The sequence below is a fragment of the Strix uralensis genome, chromosome Z (assembly GCF_047716275.1).
Source record: "Strix uralensis isolate ZFMK-TIS-50842 chromosome Z, bStrUra1, whole genome shotgun sequence".
NCBI lineage: Eukaryota > Metazoa > Chordata > Aves > Strigiformes > Strigidae > Strix > Strix uralensis.
In genome coordinates, this window is record NC_134012.1 from 59,075,543 (window position 1) to 59,091,400 (window position 15,858).

A 15,858-nucleotide genomic window follows, 5' to 3' on the forward strand; every position below is an offset into this window, starting at 1 on the left:
CCCCATCTTTGCCACAGATTGGGTGCGATTACTAATAAATTCCAAGAGAAGGCACCAAAGGCACCATACAGGCATGGCAACAATGCCACATAGAAATATCAGCTTAACCTCATGACCAGTGATGTAATCAAATCATGTTAACATTACCCAGTACAGCAAACTGACAGTCCTGATCCCTCTCCCAGAGGTGATAAACATCACTGCAGGGAATAGTGCATATAAGGACTTACATAACACCACTATGTGAACAAGTGAACCAATGTTGTGACCAGAGACTTATTAACTAATATAAAAAATGTGTGTAACAAATTTGTTTTAAGATGCTCTAGTCAGATCTGTCATCTCAACCCTTCATGCTTTATGTTGGTCACTGAAAAGGACTGTGGTGGTTTAAGCCCAGCCAGCAACTAAGCACCACACAGCTGCTCACTCACTCCTCCCCCTGCAGTGGGATGGGTAGGAGAACTGGAAGAAAAAAGGTAAAAACTCATGGGTTGAGATAAGGACAATTCAATAGGAGAACACAAGGAGAGAAGAAATATTAATAACAATAATACTAATAAAAGAATATATAAAGCAAGTGACACACAATGCAATTGCTCATCACCCAGAACCCGATGTTCAGCCTATTCCCAAGCCGTGATCCCTCCTCCCCCTGGCCAACTCCCCCAGTTATATACTCAGCGTGACATCACACAGTATTGAATGTCCCCTTGACTAGTTCGGGTCAGCTGTCTTGGCTGTGTCCCCTGCCAGCTTCTTGTGAAAATTAACTCTATGCTGGCCGAACCCAGCAACCAAATAGTCAACAAATGTACAATAACATCTGCACTCTGAACAGTGTAGATAAATGGATCACATAATGATGATTCTTAAAATGCATACCAAAATACATACGTTGATTTCAAGCCAGGACACAACTTTTTTAAAATAAATAAATACGTACACCTCATTTCCTTCTCAGCATTCACCTATCCATCTTTAACTGTCTTACCCTTCTTCCCTTGCATTTTCAAGCTCAATTTCAATAAAGAAGTTATTGAAGTAAAGAGTGAAACAAAGGCAAAATACATATAGTACTTACCACTGCACAGGTCTATTGCCCCATACCATTCCAGACTCAGGGGTGGCACAGAAGGTGAACTGAGAGTAATTTACATTGACTCTAGATACATAGGAGCCACTTTCCATGTCCATATGTAACAAACTAACTGAATGATTTGATTCTAAATATTGAATTAGTTCTCTCTCCTCCCAGTATACTTTACACAATGTTGATTAAATATATTCTTTATTCAGACAGTCCCTGACCTTATCTTGGAAGACTTGAATTACTATAAAAAAGCTGTATGATGAATGATAAAAGTTTATTTCCCAAACGAACAAGCATCTGCATGTGTTTATTTTGAGATAAGGGAAATACTTAAAACATTTCTCTCCAATTAAATCCCCACAGCTCTCTTTTTAATAAACATTTTATTGATTTTAGGCTATCACAATCTGTACGCTGAACTTCTCAGAAATGACAATTTTCTTACACTGAGTCTCCAATTTAATATCAACAAACTTTTTTCTTTTAATATCTTGCTAAGAAAGTAATTACCAATTTTGTAACTGCAGATACTGGCTTTTGGTCAGCTTTCTAATCAAAATTTTAATTAACATTGTATTGGCTTAACACTTGATTTACAGGAAGCAGATGTTACATCTAATGATCAAGCACCAATACTCAAGAAATTAAAACCAAATTAATACGATCATTCATCATTGGAAGGTATGAGTGTATACATGCAGAAACAACATATTAAAGTATTTTACCATTTCAAAAATATCAGATTTTATATTGCAGCATCAGACTGAAATAGAAAGTTGATGTAGTTCTCCCTAAAACTTATGAGATACTTTAGCATGATTGTATTTATCTTAGAGAAAACAAAACAAAGCAACCATATACACACATTTGTATTCAAGATCTGTGTTTTGTTTTAAACAATAATTTTCATTCACACTGGCTAAAACTGACATCTCCGCATCTGCCTTGTATCATCTTGGTTGTGGTTGTCAAAGGAAGTTTCTTGTGGCCTCATATTTGCCTCCTGGGTAAAATCAGTTTACAAAAGTGTTTTTATTACTAACCAGTTAGTCACTATAATCCTTATTAGCATTAATAACCACACAATCTGAAATGGTCAGGTTTTAGTGGTGTGAGAACACATAAAATGAGACCCCAAAAAAATCTAGAAAGCAGACATCTTCAAACTAGATTCTGGCTACCTGGAGAGCTGCCTTTCATATTTCTTTAGTCATTAGCACCATTCTGCCTCAAATATCAATAAAAGTTTGTGCTTACAAAACTTATATTTCGGAAGTTTTTTTAAATTTATTTGGATATTAATTCATATGCCCACTGATCAACACCTCATCCTGGTTGCCTCCTCTCAGTTTTTAATGCATGCATCTTCAAAGCATAAACTTTTATTCTGTTACTCTTTCCAGAATATCTCAATATTAGTCAGTGACAGTCATCAACATTTATCATAAGATGTCATACCTCTCTCTCACTACTTAGGAAGGTTAGCTAGTCAACACTGACTTTTAACTACCTCCCTCTATCAAAACTTTATTCATAAATATAAACTTACCTAAAGATGTAGAAGTGAGTCAGTTTTCTCATGTTTTCTCAAAATATAATTTATGAAAATCCTTAAACAGTAATGTATGTAAAGTTGTCGTTTTCCCTTCACATATTCAAAACAACTGATTCAACCAAAATTACTGATTCTGAATCAATATATGTCTTTGAATCTATTAAAAGTCTGTGAAATAAATCCACTATGTGTACTGGATTTATTACATTTGGTAGATAGTGAAGGTAGCTCTCCTGTGAAGAAGCATAATGATGTAGTATTTTGAAGATTCCAGGCCATGACCTCAATACTAAAGATCAACAGTCAAATTTCCATTGTTTCAGCACATACAGAATGGATTTTTAAAAAGTCATCATCTGCAGATAAAGGATGTAATACACTTATCTTACTTTCAAATTTCTAGTCATACACAGTATATTTTTTTTGGCTGTAGTGGTTTTAAAGCAAGACTTCAACAAAATATATCTAAAACACAGTTAACAAGGTATATGAGCAAACGCAGCTAGAGAGAACTAAGCAGTTCTAAAAGGAAGGGTTCTCACCTGCACTAAAAAGCAATTAAAAAGAAGAATGAAGATGATAAAACAGTTTCTACAGTGCCAGGAGCTAGGGGAGCTTCACAAAAATCTGCACTGCTTAATATGTTCATAATAATCCAAATAAAAGGACAGTTTAAAAAGTGTCAAAGAATGCTGACAGTAAACCATTATTTGAGGTAGGGGGAAAGGGCTGAATGTGAAAAATACAAAAGGATTATTCTGGATCTTATGATACTCAATAACTGGACTGTCATTTAGAAAGGGGGAAAACAATCCAAAGCTTTGTCTGTGTAGTGAATGGCTTTAAGCTTACCATTACCAGTCAGAAATGAGATCTTCATGATTTTGTGAAAACACTGGTTTGATACACTGTCAGAAAATCAAACAATGCTTCTCTAGGATTTGTTAGAAACCAAGCAGAACAAGCTTACAGGAAACCTCAGTATGCCTCTTTCTAAATTATGCATCTGGATTACTTGTGCAATTCTGGTCATTCATCTCAAAACAGTAACCTTGAAGATATTCAAATAAAGATGATGACTTTGATAAAAAGATATGAGTAAGTTTTGTGAAAGGATAGACTAAAGCTAAAGATGGCTCTGAAAAAGAGAACACAGAGTATGACAGAATTTTTCAATATCGTAAGTGGAAAGGAGTAGATCATTCCTATTCTCATCCAAAACAAAAGCCTAAGAGCCATAAAATAAAACTAAGTTCAGATACTATGAAGTTAATCTCTAGAATTCCTTGACTAAAACTTCTGTGGACAACAGATACTTGTACATACTGAAACTGACTGGACAAATTCATGAAAGAAAAATACCTCTAAGGCTATTATAACAAATGCTACTTCTGTCTCAAAACATTTCTTAGCTGAAAATTATGGGAGGCTGAGAGATCATTCTGAGGAAACAGCATTGCATGATCATTCTGTTCTTTTCCTCCCTAGACTTTTCGCTGTTGGGTAATGTAAGAGAGAAGGAAGTTGGTTAGGTCAGTCTTTGGTCTGACCTAATACAGTTTCACTTTTTTGCTGAGAGTCCTGTATCTATACCAGAAAGTGAACACCCTAAAGACAGCAACACTTAAAAGAGCTATTTGATTCCTGTTCCAAAAATAAGGTCACACCCTAAAATTTCTCTCTCAAATTCACAAAATAATTTAAAGTGGGTGAATATAAGATTTGTAACAGGACACACTGTATGTATGTATATATGTAAGCAAATATGCAGACACATATTTATAAATACAAATATGCATTGCATCAGAAACATTTACCAGAAAGGCAGCATTTCATCTCTTTCACTTTGACATGCTGATGTCTTACTTCAAAACAATGGGATACAGAAGACAAGCCGAACAAGAAGTTATTTCTCTTTTTCAGCTACAGAAGGCAGAATCTTTGAAAAATTATAAACTTTATTAAAAAGGGAGATGTAGTATATATATACTTTTCCTGTTACTGTGCTGAAGTACATCTAGATGTACAACATAGTTTAAGCAGGAATAATCTAAACTTAGAAATTATGCAGAATATGTTAATAACAGAAATCCTTTAATTATCAAGGGATCCTTTCATAAGAAAGATGAAGCTGCTTCAAGACTAAGGAGAAGTCTGACAAAGGAGGCTGAAACTTCATATTAAAAAGGTTATTTCAATATGTATTAAAGAATAAATTTCTGTCCTGGTTTAGCGAGGATAGGGTTAAGTTTCCCCAGCAGTGGGGGGGAAGCTCTAGCCGGGTTTTTCACATATCAGGCTGACATCAAGTCCAGCGCCAGAGCGCGGGAAGAATCGGTGATCACGTGGGTTGGTGCAGCCAGTTCTCTTACTGCTGTATGAGTAGACATCTTGCTCTGTTCATTGTTATTGTTATTGCTGTTGTTTGTTGTGTTGCTGTTGCACTGTTGTATTAAACCTTTCCTTATCTCAGACCGGGGCTTTGTATTTCACTCCCTTTGTGGGGGAGGGGCAGCGGCCGCGTGGTCTCAGACCGCGGCAGGGACTAAACCACCACAACTTCCAAAAAGTAATCAGGTTGCATGGAAAAAAGAGAGGGTGATTAATAACCTTGAAAAGGAATTAATAAAATCCAGAGATTCTGTCATATTGAGAAAACACAGAGATTAGAGTAATCTGCAGAAGACACTACAATGTGTTTATGTTTGAAATACCTCACCGTTATTAGGACTCACTATGATATTGGTTTTCAGAAAAACCTACAAGAAATAAGGATCATAGTTTGATTAAGCAGATGAAAAATTTTAAAAAAACTTAAACCCCACAACACACTCCTGATATCTTATTTGGATGTTATCCTTTGTAAAGGAAAAAAACCTTCAAATAAGTCAAACATGGACTGAAATACAGTCCAGACAACAAAAACATCATCAACCAATGAAATTCTGAATTTTTAATTGCCACCATCAATATATAAAAATTTTAAAAATTACATGTACAATTAATAGTTGCATTCTCACAAGTGACTGGATCAGACCATTTTATGCCAAAAGTTTAAGATGATAATATAAGAACATAATAATCTCAGCAGGAGATTTGTTCCCCAGTAAAACGTGATTAAAGGTGAAGTTGGTAAAAGTAATGAAAAGATTTAATGAGGCAATATATTAACAAAATACAGAGATAGGTAGTGTATCACCCTGAATAGCTAAAAGCTCCATGAAATGCAATACAAAGCTACATCTGTGTTAGTAAGTCAATGTATTTTAAAGGTCATAATAATGAATAAGCATTTCCTTTGGAAAACAAAAGCAAACACTTCTAAGTGGAATAAATATATTCATGAAAGTTTTCTGCACAGCAATTTAAATCACTGACTACATCACTGTACTCAGTGGTGCCATCAAAAGATTTCAGTATTTTTCCTAGAGTACTGAATGTGGAAACATTTTTGGGAAGATGAATCAGTGTGTTCACAAGAAGGGTTCATGATGGATTTGGGGCATTGTATAAATTAACTGGCAAGGACAGGAACATATATTGAAAGTGATGGCAAGATTTTGGCGGAACTGGGGAGGATTTTTTTCTGCAAAGGAACTATAAAAACAGCATAGGAAAGAGCATATAGCATGAAAATACTATTTTTAGAAACTGGACTTTAAAAATTAGGACACAGCTATGCAATGATCTGAGTGAGCCTAGATACAATGTATAACAGCATTTCCAAAGGATGAAAGGTTTGTAAAGAAAGACTTACATGACTTGTAAACCTTCTGCTGTTAGATTATTCCACATGATCTCATTAGCTTGCAGGTTTTCATTTTCTTCCAGTAAGGACGTATCAAACTCTATTTCTTGTTCAACAACTTCTGATGACCTTATTTAGTAAATAAATGTTATATTTTCAAAATTAACACATACCTTTGAGTAGGTATAAAGCAAATAAAGCAAATCATTATGTTTTAAATTTTTTTAATAACTAGAATATAGTTTAAATTATATATGAAGAAAAGGTAGCAACTGGATGCATATACTTTTTCCTCTGAATGAAGAACACAGTCTTAAAATCATACCAGATAATAAAATGGCATACAATTCTTTGAATTAAGATCACAGCATAACCAAGTTTCTCAAGGGCTATCAATGTGAACATTCCACTCTTTGCTATAAGTCTGCATGTGATAATTATCAATTTGCCCATAACAAAAAAAGAATGCAAGAAGTCTTAGGACTATTTCTGCATACACTAATAGAGAGTAACACTTCAATAAATGGCAAACAGTTTATTTTTAAAGTAAAAAACTTTCTTCCATTATCTGCATACTCTGTAGTCTCAGGCACTGCTCAACCTGCAGTTACTGCACAGTACACAGAGGTACCTAGAGGTCACCTCAAACTAGAATTTGGACAGTAAGAGAAATAAAGCAGAGAAACTTAGTTTAGCCCAGAACGCAAACTGCATCCAAATACACAGTAAATTGGCTCACACTGAACCTGGACTGTCATGTATAGTCTGCTGTCAGTACCAAAGTTATGCCTACATGTAATAACGGTAACTGGAATTTTGTTTTTCTAGAGCCAGACGAAGAGACAGATGGCTAAAGAAACAGTCAGATTAAAAACCTGACTTTCAGCCCACTTTCTGTACCTACAAGTAGAACAATTTTCAAAATACAATAAAGCTTTACAAGTAACAATGTAAAAGGAAACAAAGAGAAACAAATTCAACTCTGATCACTTAAGCAGTGCTCCAGTTTAATGCAGGGTTTTCTCAAGAAGAAACATGAACATGCACACCAAGATGAAAATGTATACCTGTGAGTATCTATGAAGTCATTATACTCAGAATTAGGGTCTATCTGTTCAACCGAGGTCTGGATCTCTTTATGGACATTCACAATCTCCTCTGTTACAAGACTGGTGATCTGGCTATACTCATCCAAGATTCCTTTTCTAGAGAGGAAAAAAAATTCTAGTGTATAACATGGCACTGAAGGCATAGATGGCACTGAAGATGCTTCAAACTTTCAATCTGCTGTTTCTACAAACTCTTGTTGCAACTGGCTAAAAAGGGAAAAAATAAGACAATATATTACTCAAAGAAATAACAGACCGACTGTGGCCCTTTCTTTACAGATTGGCTATGAGTGAGAACAGTGCACCTACATACAGGGTAGCTAAGCTAAAAACTGTAGAGATTACAAGGAAAAGGGATGTATACAGCTCACTGATGACACTGTTCTTCATAAAGGACTTATGCTTGCTATAACCTACACTAAAGCTTTTCAAGTTCTGACTGACAAAATAAATATATTCTGGCATAAGGAAAAGAGTCACAAAATAGCGTGCACTTTCTTTAAAAACTGGTTTTTATTGTTTTAACTATCTTTCATATATTTATTTTATGATTTGTCATTCACACAAAAATAAGCATATATCACAAGTTAGCATGTATTTACAAGAAGAAACAAAATCAAGCAAGAAATTCCTGTAAGAAAGTACAAGTCACCCAGTCTTGTCTTTACCTGCTTCCAAGAGTGGGAAAAAACAAGTGAATAGGGAACGGTAAAATAATAGGTGATACTGTGCTACTACTCTTAATATCATCAGTGGCATATCCTCAGAACATCCTCTTTAACATTTAGCTTTCTATAAATGAACCCTCATAATAATTTCCTATTTTGTTTTTGTATCTGATAAACTTGCTAGCTTGCTGGGCTCTGAAACACGGTGAGCTTTCTTAAAGTACTGATGAATTTTGGCCAGCTCAGAGGAACATTCAGAGAAAAAAATATCAACAGATTTTTCCTGCGTAAGATCTCAAGTTATGTTTACTCTGTAAAAAGTTATATGATTGGGATTTTTTTAATATTTTGTCTGAGAAAACAGACAAGAGAAGGCATTAAATCTTGTCTTGCCTGCGAACAATATGTGTGAAAAGGTTCCAGAAAATAGTTCAGAATGTGATGAAAAGATAGGTGAACGTCAACTACAGCAACGACATATCGAAGAGAAAAGGAAACTATGTCAACTACAAAAAAAAAAAATCATTAGCAATGATAGTCTACACTTCAAGTTTACCGAACTAAATCATTTGCAAAATCAGAATTATTATGCAAATAGTTTCACACAGATGGCCACACCAAGCTGTACACCTGATATCATTACCTCTGATTGTACACCAAAGATACTAGGAGTAATTTTCCATATATTCAGATGTCACAAAAAATGTCTCTGCAGTGACAAATATTTTTACAGGTTTTTACTCCAGACATAACAAAGGTGAGTGGGTTCGATAGGTTCTTGTTCCATCATAAAATTTTTCAGTGAATTATCATATCACAGTTCTGAAAAATTACCTTAATTACAGTACACAAATTTAACTGTAGTTTTTTTCTGTGATTTTATATACAAAATTAAGATTAAAGGGACTGTACTGAGATTACTACAAAGGTCTATTTCATTTTGATACCTGCACCACAATCAAAGAAATTAATATGATACTGCATAGGGCAGCTAATGGTGTCTGTACCACGTGAGCATGTAAAGTGTGAAATCCCCAACATTCCCTCACTGAAGATGGTGGTGTGCTGAAGTCAAGATGAATGTAGACTTCAGAGAAGGTAAGAAAATAAGTTAGAGTGCCTCACATCTAAATGAGCAATACCTACCAAAAAAAAGTAACTGCCCTTTCTTTTAGGCTAAGTGATTTAAACAACACCCCAGAAAAAGACATACAGAACAGACTCCCTAATCAACTCCCATTCTTCAGGAAAGACAAAGAGGCATGGTGTTTACAAACCAGAAAAGAGGGTTTAAAGTGCTCACTGTCTGTTCTCTGAGATTATCAGTTTGCACATCTTCTGTAATGATATCAAAAATGATCTTTTTCAGAAAAAGGTAACTGTATTTTTAAGGTTGGATTCCTTACAGTGAGCACAGGCTTATATGATCCTGTTACTTCTCTCACACATATGATTAACCACGCATCTGCCTGGCCCTCCTCCACAATGACTTTCAAGACAGTTGTCCAGTTTAAACAAAATTTGTTGCTGGTGGAATTTCATAAAAATAAGGCTACCAGACAGACGACAAACTTGCCATAGTATACCAGCTGAAGGACAAAGCATGAACCCAGCTATAAACACTGCAGTTAATCTGTAAGATTTAAAATTTTTATGAGAGACAGTGTCTTGCTAGAATGTTTAAGTAACCGCTCAAAACTACTGTCTGCATTATTTGGATAGACTTTCTATGCACGATCATTGTAAATTGAAAGACCAAAACCTCTTTTTTCATTATCCCTTGATATATAATTAATCACAGTTTATTATTTTCAAAGAATCCTACAAATTAATCAGAATACTACACATATAAAATTCCACAAGTTAAAAATATATAATAATACATCTTACAGGGCTTTAATCATTTCTTCTTGCATCTTCTGTAGTGAATCAAGTAACAGAGGAAGTGTAGTATCATAATATTGGTGTTGATGTAACTGTGCTCCTTTCAGTGCCAACACATACTGATTATGCAACATATGAAGCTTCATAGTGGCTTTATCACACCGATCTTTGGCCTTCTCAGTCTCCTTTCCTAAAACAAAACAAAAAAAAGAAAAATGCACGTGGTGATTTGAAAGAATACAAACTTTTAGATAACTTAAATCTAGTATTTTTATGGTAAGTTTGCACCTTTTTCTACTGTAGTCTTTTCAAGGTACTTCCCTGAAGAAGGTCAAATCTGACCATTTTCAAGTCATTAGTAAGACCAAATGTCTGGGTTTTCTAATTAAAAGACTAAGAAAAAACTGCTGTATTTTCTTTGAGCAGAAATGTGAGAATTCTTTATCTAGAAGTATATGAAAACCACTATCTACCTAGGTATGAAAATAATATAACTATGAAGAATAAAGTAAAGAGTAAAACTCATACATATGACTACCACAAAGCTAATCTTTTATTTGCCTCAGAGCAAATAAACATTTTTAAATGAAGAAAGTTAAGATGTCCTATAAGGTCAGATCCATGATTCACTAAAAATCTGTCATTTATTGTGAGCAAAAAATTCTATTGCTACATATTGTAAAAGGAACAAGCTTTAGAAAACTGTTTTCTCTTAGGATATTATTAATAGCAGGAATAATGAATAAATAGATATTGTTTGCAATAGACCACAGGTGCTCTAGGAACAATACTGACAGTTCAGTGCATCTGACTTGTTAAAAAAGGAACACTGTGCATCTCTGTCCAAATTACAGTTTTGCAAACAGCAAGTGAAATATCTTGGATTCATACTAAAGCCAGGACTTCCTGATTATTCAAAACCTTTTAAATTGTGATGAAAATAAAGGAACTGCGAGAGGGATGTTAGTACAAACTTTAGGACCACATGAATGACCTGTTGCCTGTTTTTCTTCTACATTAGACCCAGTGACTAAAGGAACTCCTTTTTGCATTACAGCAATAGCAGCAGCAGCTGAAATGGTAGAAAAAAAACCAGGACAATTGTCCTAGTACATCCACTAACTGTCTGTGTACCCCATGAAGTAGAGGTATTATTAAAACAATATGTGGAGAAAGCTTTATCTCCTCAAAGGGTGCATAGATATGAGATAATTCTATTATTGGCTAATAATTTGAAATTGGAAAGGTGCAATATGTTGAACCCTGCCACCCTAATGCCTTTACCTTCCGATGGAGAAAAAGATAACCATAACTGTGTTCAATTATTAAGTGAAACCAGCAAACTGCAACCCTGATTTGAACCTCTTCACAGACGACTCCTCCTATTATGAAGAAAGTCGAAGATGTACTGGTTTTGCAGTGACCACAGAAATGCAGGTACTATTGGTGGGACTTTTTCCTGCACCTTTAGGTGCACAGGGAGCAGAAATAATTGCTCTTACAGAAATGCAAAATATGGACTTAAATATGCTTTTGGTATCTGCCATGCAACTGGGACTTTATGGAAAGAACAGGGTTTCTTAACATCAGCAGATCAAGGAATTATTAGAGGCGATACAATTACTCTCTGAGATTTCTGTGATCTATATAAAAGCACATACTCAGAGGCAAGATATGATTTCTAAAGGAAATGGTTTAGCTGACCAAGCAGCTAGAGCCACAGCACGACAGGTTGTGTCCATCATGTCATTATCACAACATGAGGTGATATCCAAACCTCTGGATAGAAATAAGTTCTATGAAGACCTCCCTGATGAAGAAAAGGAGCAGTGGATCTGGCTTGGAGCCCAGCCACAAGGAGAACAATGGATGCTTAATAACAAGACTCTTCTTCCAAAAAGGTATTTATTGCCGATTACGCGATGGCATCATGAAAAAACTCATGGGGGCCAGATTGCTTAGCGCTCCGGATTCAAAGACTTTGGGCTGCCCCTGGAATTTATGCAGCAGCCAAAAGAATCTGTGAAGGACGTGAACTTTGTGAACAATATGCTTCTGTATGAATTAAGGCACCCAGTGGAAAGAGAGCTCCAGCCACCTTTCTTTTTTCAAAAGTTCCAAATTGATTATACTGAAATGCCAAAAAAAAAAAAAAATGGGGTACTCTTACATGTTAGTGATAATTGATCGGCTAACAGGATGGGTAAAAGCTTTTCCTACCAGGAAAAATGATTCAAAAGCAGTAGTAAAAAAATTTACTGAAGGAAATAATTCCTAAACAGGGAGTTCCTGAAGTCACTGATTCTGATCATGGGGGTCATTTCACAGCTGATAATTTAATTCCAATTTATAATTCCTTAGGAATTTTTAGTCAATTTCATACTCCCCATCACCCCGAATCATCCGGCCAAGTAGAACGAATGAACAGAACCTTAAAAGAAAAATTACTTAAGGTTTGTAAACAGACTGGCCTAAAGTTGCCCGATGCTTTAAATTTAGTGTTATGGGATATAAGGAATACCCCAAGACAGCCAATTGATATTTCCCCAGCTTAAATTTTGTTTAAATTAATTTTTATTATTATTTTAACAATTATAGTCATAATAGTCTGAGTGATTGTTTTGTTTCAATATTACATTGGTTGTTGTTCTTTTATAATACAGAAGATAGAAAGAGAGATGTGGAATTATAAATAAGAAGGATCGCAGGAGTGCAATGGGAAAAACAAAAGGAGGAAATCTGTAAAAGGAACAAGCTTTAGAAAACTGTTTTCTTTTAGGATATTATTAATAGCAGGAATAATCAATAAATAGGTATTGTTTGCAATAGAGCACAGGTGCTCTAGGAACAATACTGACAGTTTAAGCAACTTAGAAAAGCTAAGTAATGAAAAGCTAGACATAGATTAAGTATATGTTAAATAGAACATTTTGAGTCTTTTGTCAGAAGTCTAAAAGTGAATTATGATGAAGATTGTTCAGAAGATAAGTAACCATGATGACCGAAGACTGCATCAGTGAACAGTGGTGTCCAAAGACGAATTAGAACGGAACAACAAGAACTAGTCAAAACTGTGGAATACAATGGACTTTTGAAATTGATGATGAATTAAGAGCTGAAAGTTCCTGGAAAATCACCAAAGACTCTTTGTATTGTATGTTATATCGTATATATAGAGGGCACTTTTTGTTAGCTGTTGCCACTCAACTGAGGTGGTGGCCCAAGTCTGAGTTGTTAATAAAGCAAGCCTAGAGATACCCACAGTCTAGTAAAATCCTTTAACACATATCATCTCAATAAAACAATGGTGCAGTCTACATACGAGTAGCTAAATTGTCACACTATTATTCCTGTCCAAAATGGGCAGTTTTTCCACTACAACTTAACACTTCCTTATCACTGACAGTATCCTAATCAGGAGGTTGGCTCTACAATCTCAGGTCTACTGTATTAGAAACTAGAAGTCCTCAAATTCATGCTGACAAGACCAGATCAGTGCTGAAACTGAGAGCTAAAACATACTTCAAGAGGTAACCTATTCTATTCTTTGCCACAGTAATTGCACAACAGTAATTGCACAACTATGCAGCATTAAGTTTTATGATTTTCCTAAGATCTCCAATGACAGCTAACTTTGCAACTTCCTAGTAACACTGAGGTATGGTGCTATGCTAGCTGAAAGCATTCCCCCACCTCCCTGCCCCTTCACTCTCCAACATAAATCTTTATTGCTTTAATTTAAACCCTTACTTCCTATGTGCCATGGGTATGAAAAATAGATTCTACCATCCCCTGCAAATCATGTTTTATGTATTAGATTACATACTCTCTTCTTCTGCCCAATCTTCTAAACTTTATACTAATGGACCTACAGGTCTTCCCTTGTAAGTCCTGCTGTCTTTTTGCAGTAGACTGGTTCACAATCTTACACAAGTACAACTTCAGCCAAGGAGTAATTTTACATTCTAGATACTTCTAGCTCATAAAAAAAAAAAAAAAAATTAAATATTTTTTGAAATAAGAAAAAAACATGTCTTTTTTTAATACCATACAAACATGGCATCACTGACTACTTTTGCTTTGGCATCTGATCCTACCAAGTAACACTATTTTTTTGAGACTCATCTCTCAGTTTATCATACCATTTTTAACTCTACAGCTGCCTTCCAGTGCACTTTCAATCCCTTCAAGGCAAAGTGATGCCTGGGAATTTAAAAAACAAACTTTGAAACAAAGTAATGAATCATTGAAAGACCACCCAAACCTAATCTCAAGATACATCCTACAATGTACCATAGGATACATTACTATGACAGGACCTCATTAACAATCATTCTCCAAGCAGCTTTATGCAGTTTTTGCACCTCTACTAGAATATTTCCGACTTGATCATGCATTACCCTTGTCATAAAAGGATATGAGATTATTCTGACATGATGTCTTACAGAGACACATAAGCTTTTACTCATATTCTTATCTTCTTTATATTTATGAATTGTCTCATTTTTTCAGCAAAGACATTTTAAATGAATCCTGTACCTGCAGTTATCAAGTGCAGATTCACAAATACCTGCACAGATAAACATACACTAACTAACCAATCTCACTGAGACCGCTACCTTTCTTATAACCTTAACATAATTTAAGTAATAAAAAAGATTTTATTTTAACATTTCTACCACCTATCACAAAGTAGTTGAGAAAAAAAAAAAAGGGAAGAATTCACAGATAAGTGGCAGAACAGAGGCTTGAAAGCAGACCTTGAAAAGTTGAAATTGTGTCATATGAGGAATACAGAAAGAACTGTGAACTCCAATAAATGAAAATACAGAAATACATTAAGGCATGTCCAAAAAAAGTTGAAGGAAAAACTTGTAAAACAGTAACAAAACCTTTTTCATATACACTGGAGTCAGCAAGCTTGTCAGTAAATGTAAAGGACAGTCACTATAAAAAAGGAGCTAATAGGATGAAAAGTTTTTTTGCATCTGTGTTCACTATGGAAGACCTTCAGAAATTTCCAGGCTGAAATGTCTCTTTATGAAAGAGTCAAGGAATCTCTCTCTCTTCTAAGCTGTTAGAAGAAGTAGTTAAAGAATAAATAAAATAAGACATTATGAGAACTAGAAGGTGTTTAGCTTTGGAACTTCAAAGGAACTTGAGAAAGCTTTAGTTGAAATATGATTAGTTTTTATAGGAGGAAGTAGGCACTCACTGCAGTGCCCCAGGCATATCAGTCGGGTCCTGACACATGAAGTGATGAAGATGATGATGAAGATGCTGCGAAAGAAAGTCAATAGGAGAACCAAATGTGAAGAACTGGGAAAAAACCTTAAGATGTACTGATTAAATTACAAAATGGTAAATTATTGTGTATTTATAGAAGAATGGGCATATAGCATATGGGGAAAAAAACTATTCAAGCTTAGTAATCTCTTGTAAGCTTACAGAATGTACTCACGAATGAGATCTTGGGGTTAGTACAGAATAGAAATGTTAACTCAGTATTCAGCAGCAGTTAGACAACATATTATTTAGCAAAGGACTAGGAAGCATTGTTATGCCACTGATTAAATCCACATAAACCAGTATGCAGTTATTTCACCTCAAGGAGGACATATTGGAAATGAAATGGTTTAGAGAATGGCATCAAGGATCAGAAAGGTAGGGAACAGAAGGAATCCAGAAGGAATGACTAAAAATGAGGACTCCTGAAGCAACAGGAGACCAAGGAGCAACATCTGAGAGGGGACACACAGTTAACAGATCTTCCCAACTTCTTTCAATGTAACAATTGTAAG

At 35.1% G+C, this 15,858-nt stretch overlaps 1 protein-coding gene across 6 annotated transcripts in view; it reads right to left on the reverse strand.

Annotated features, from left to right (window-relative positions):
* FER (FER tyrosine kinase) overlaps positions 1-15,858 on the reverse strand; it is a 213,131-nt gene that overhangs the window by 153,548 nt on the left and 43,725 nt on the right. For 5 of the 6 annotated variants that reach the window (XR_012627031.1, XM_074855734.1, XM_074855735.1 and 2 more), the window contains 3 exons: positions 10,064-10,247; positions 7,464-7,601; positions 6,406-6,525 (listed from right to left, as the gene is read on the reverse strand). Coding sequence is in view for 5 of the 6 variants with exons in the window: in XM_074855734.1 (XP_074711835.1) it covers positions 6,406-6,525; positions 7,464-7,601; positions 10,064-10,247 (442 nt within the window). In the remaining variant the exon portion in view is untranslated. Of the gene's footprint in view, positions 1-1,737; positions 6,526-7,463; positions 7,602-10,063; positions 10,248-15,858 lie in introns of those variants that run through there. The other variant, XM_074855739.1, reaches the window with a different exon arrangement.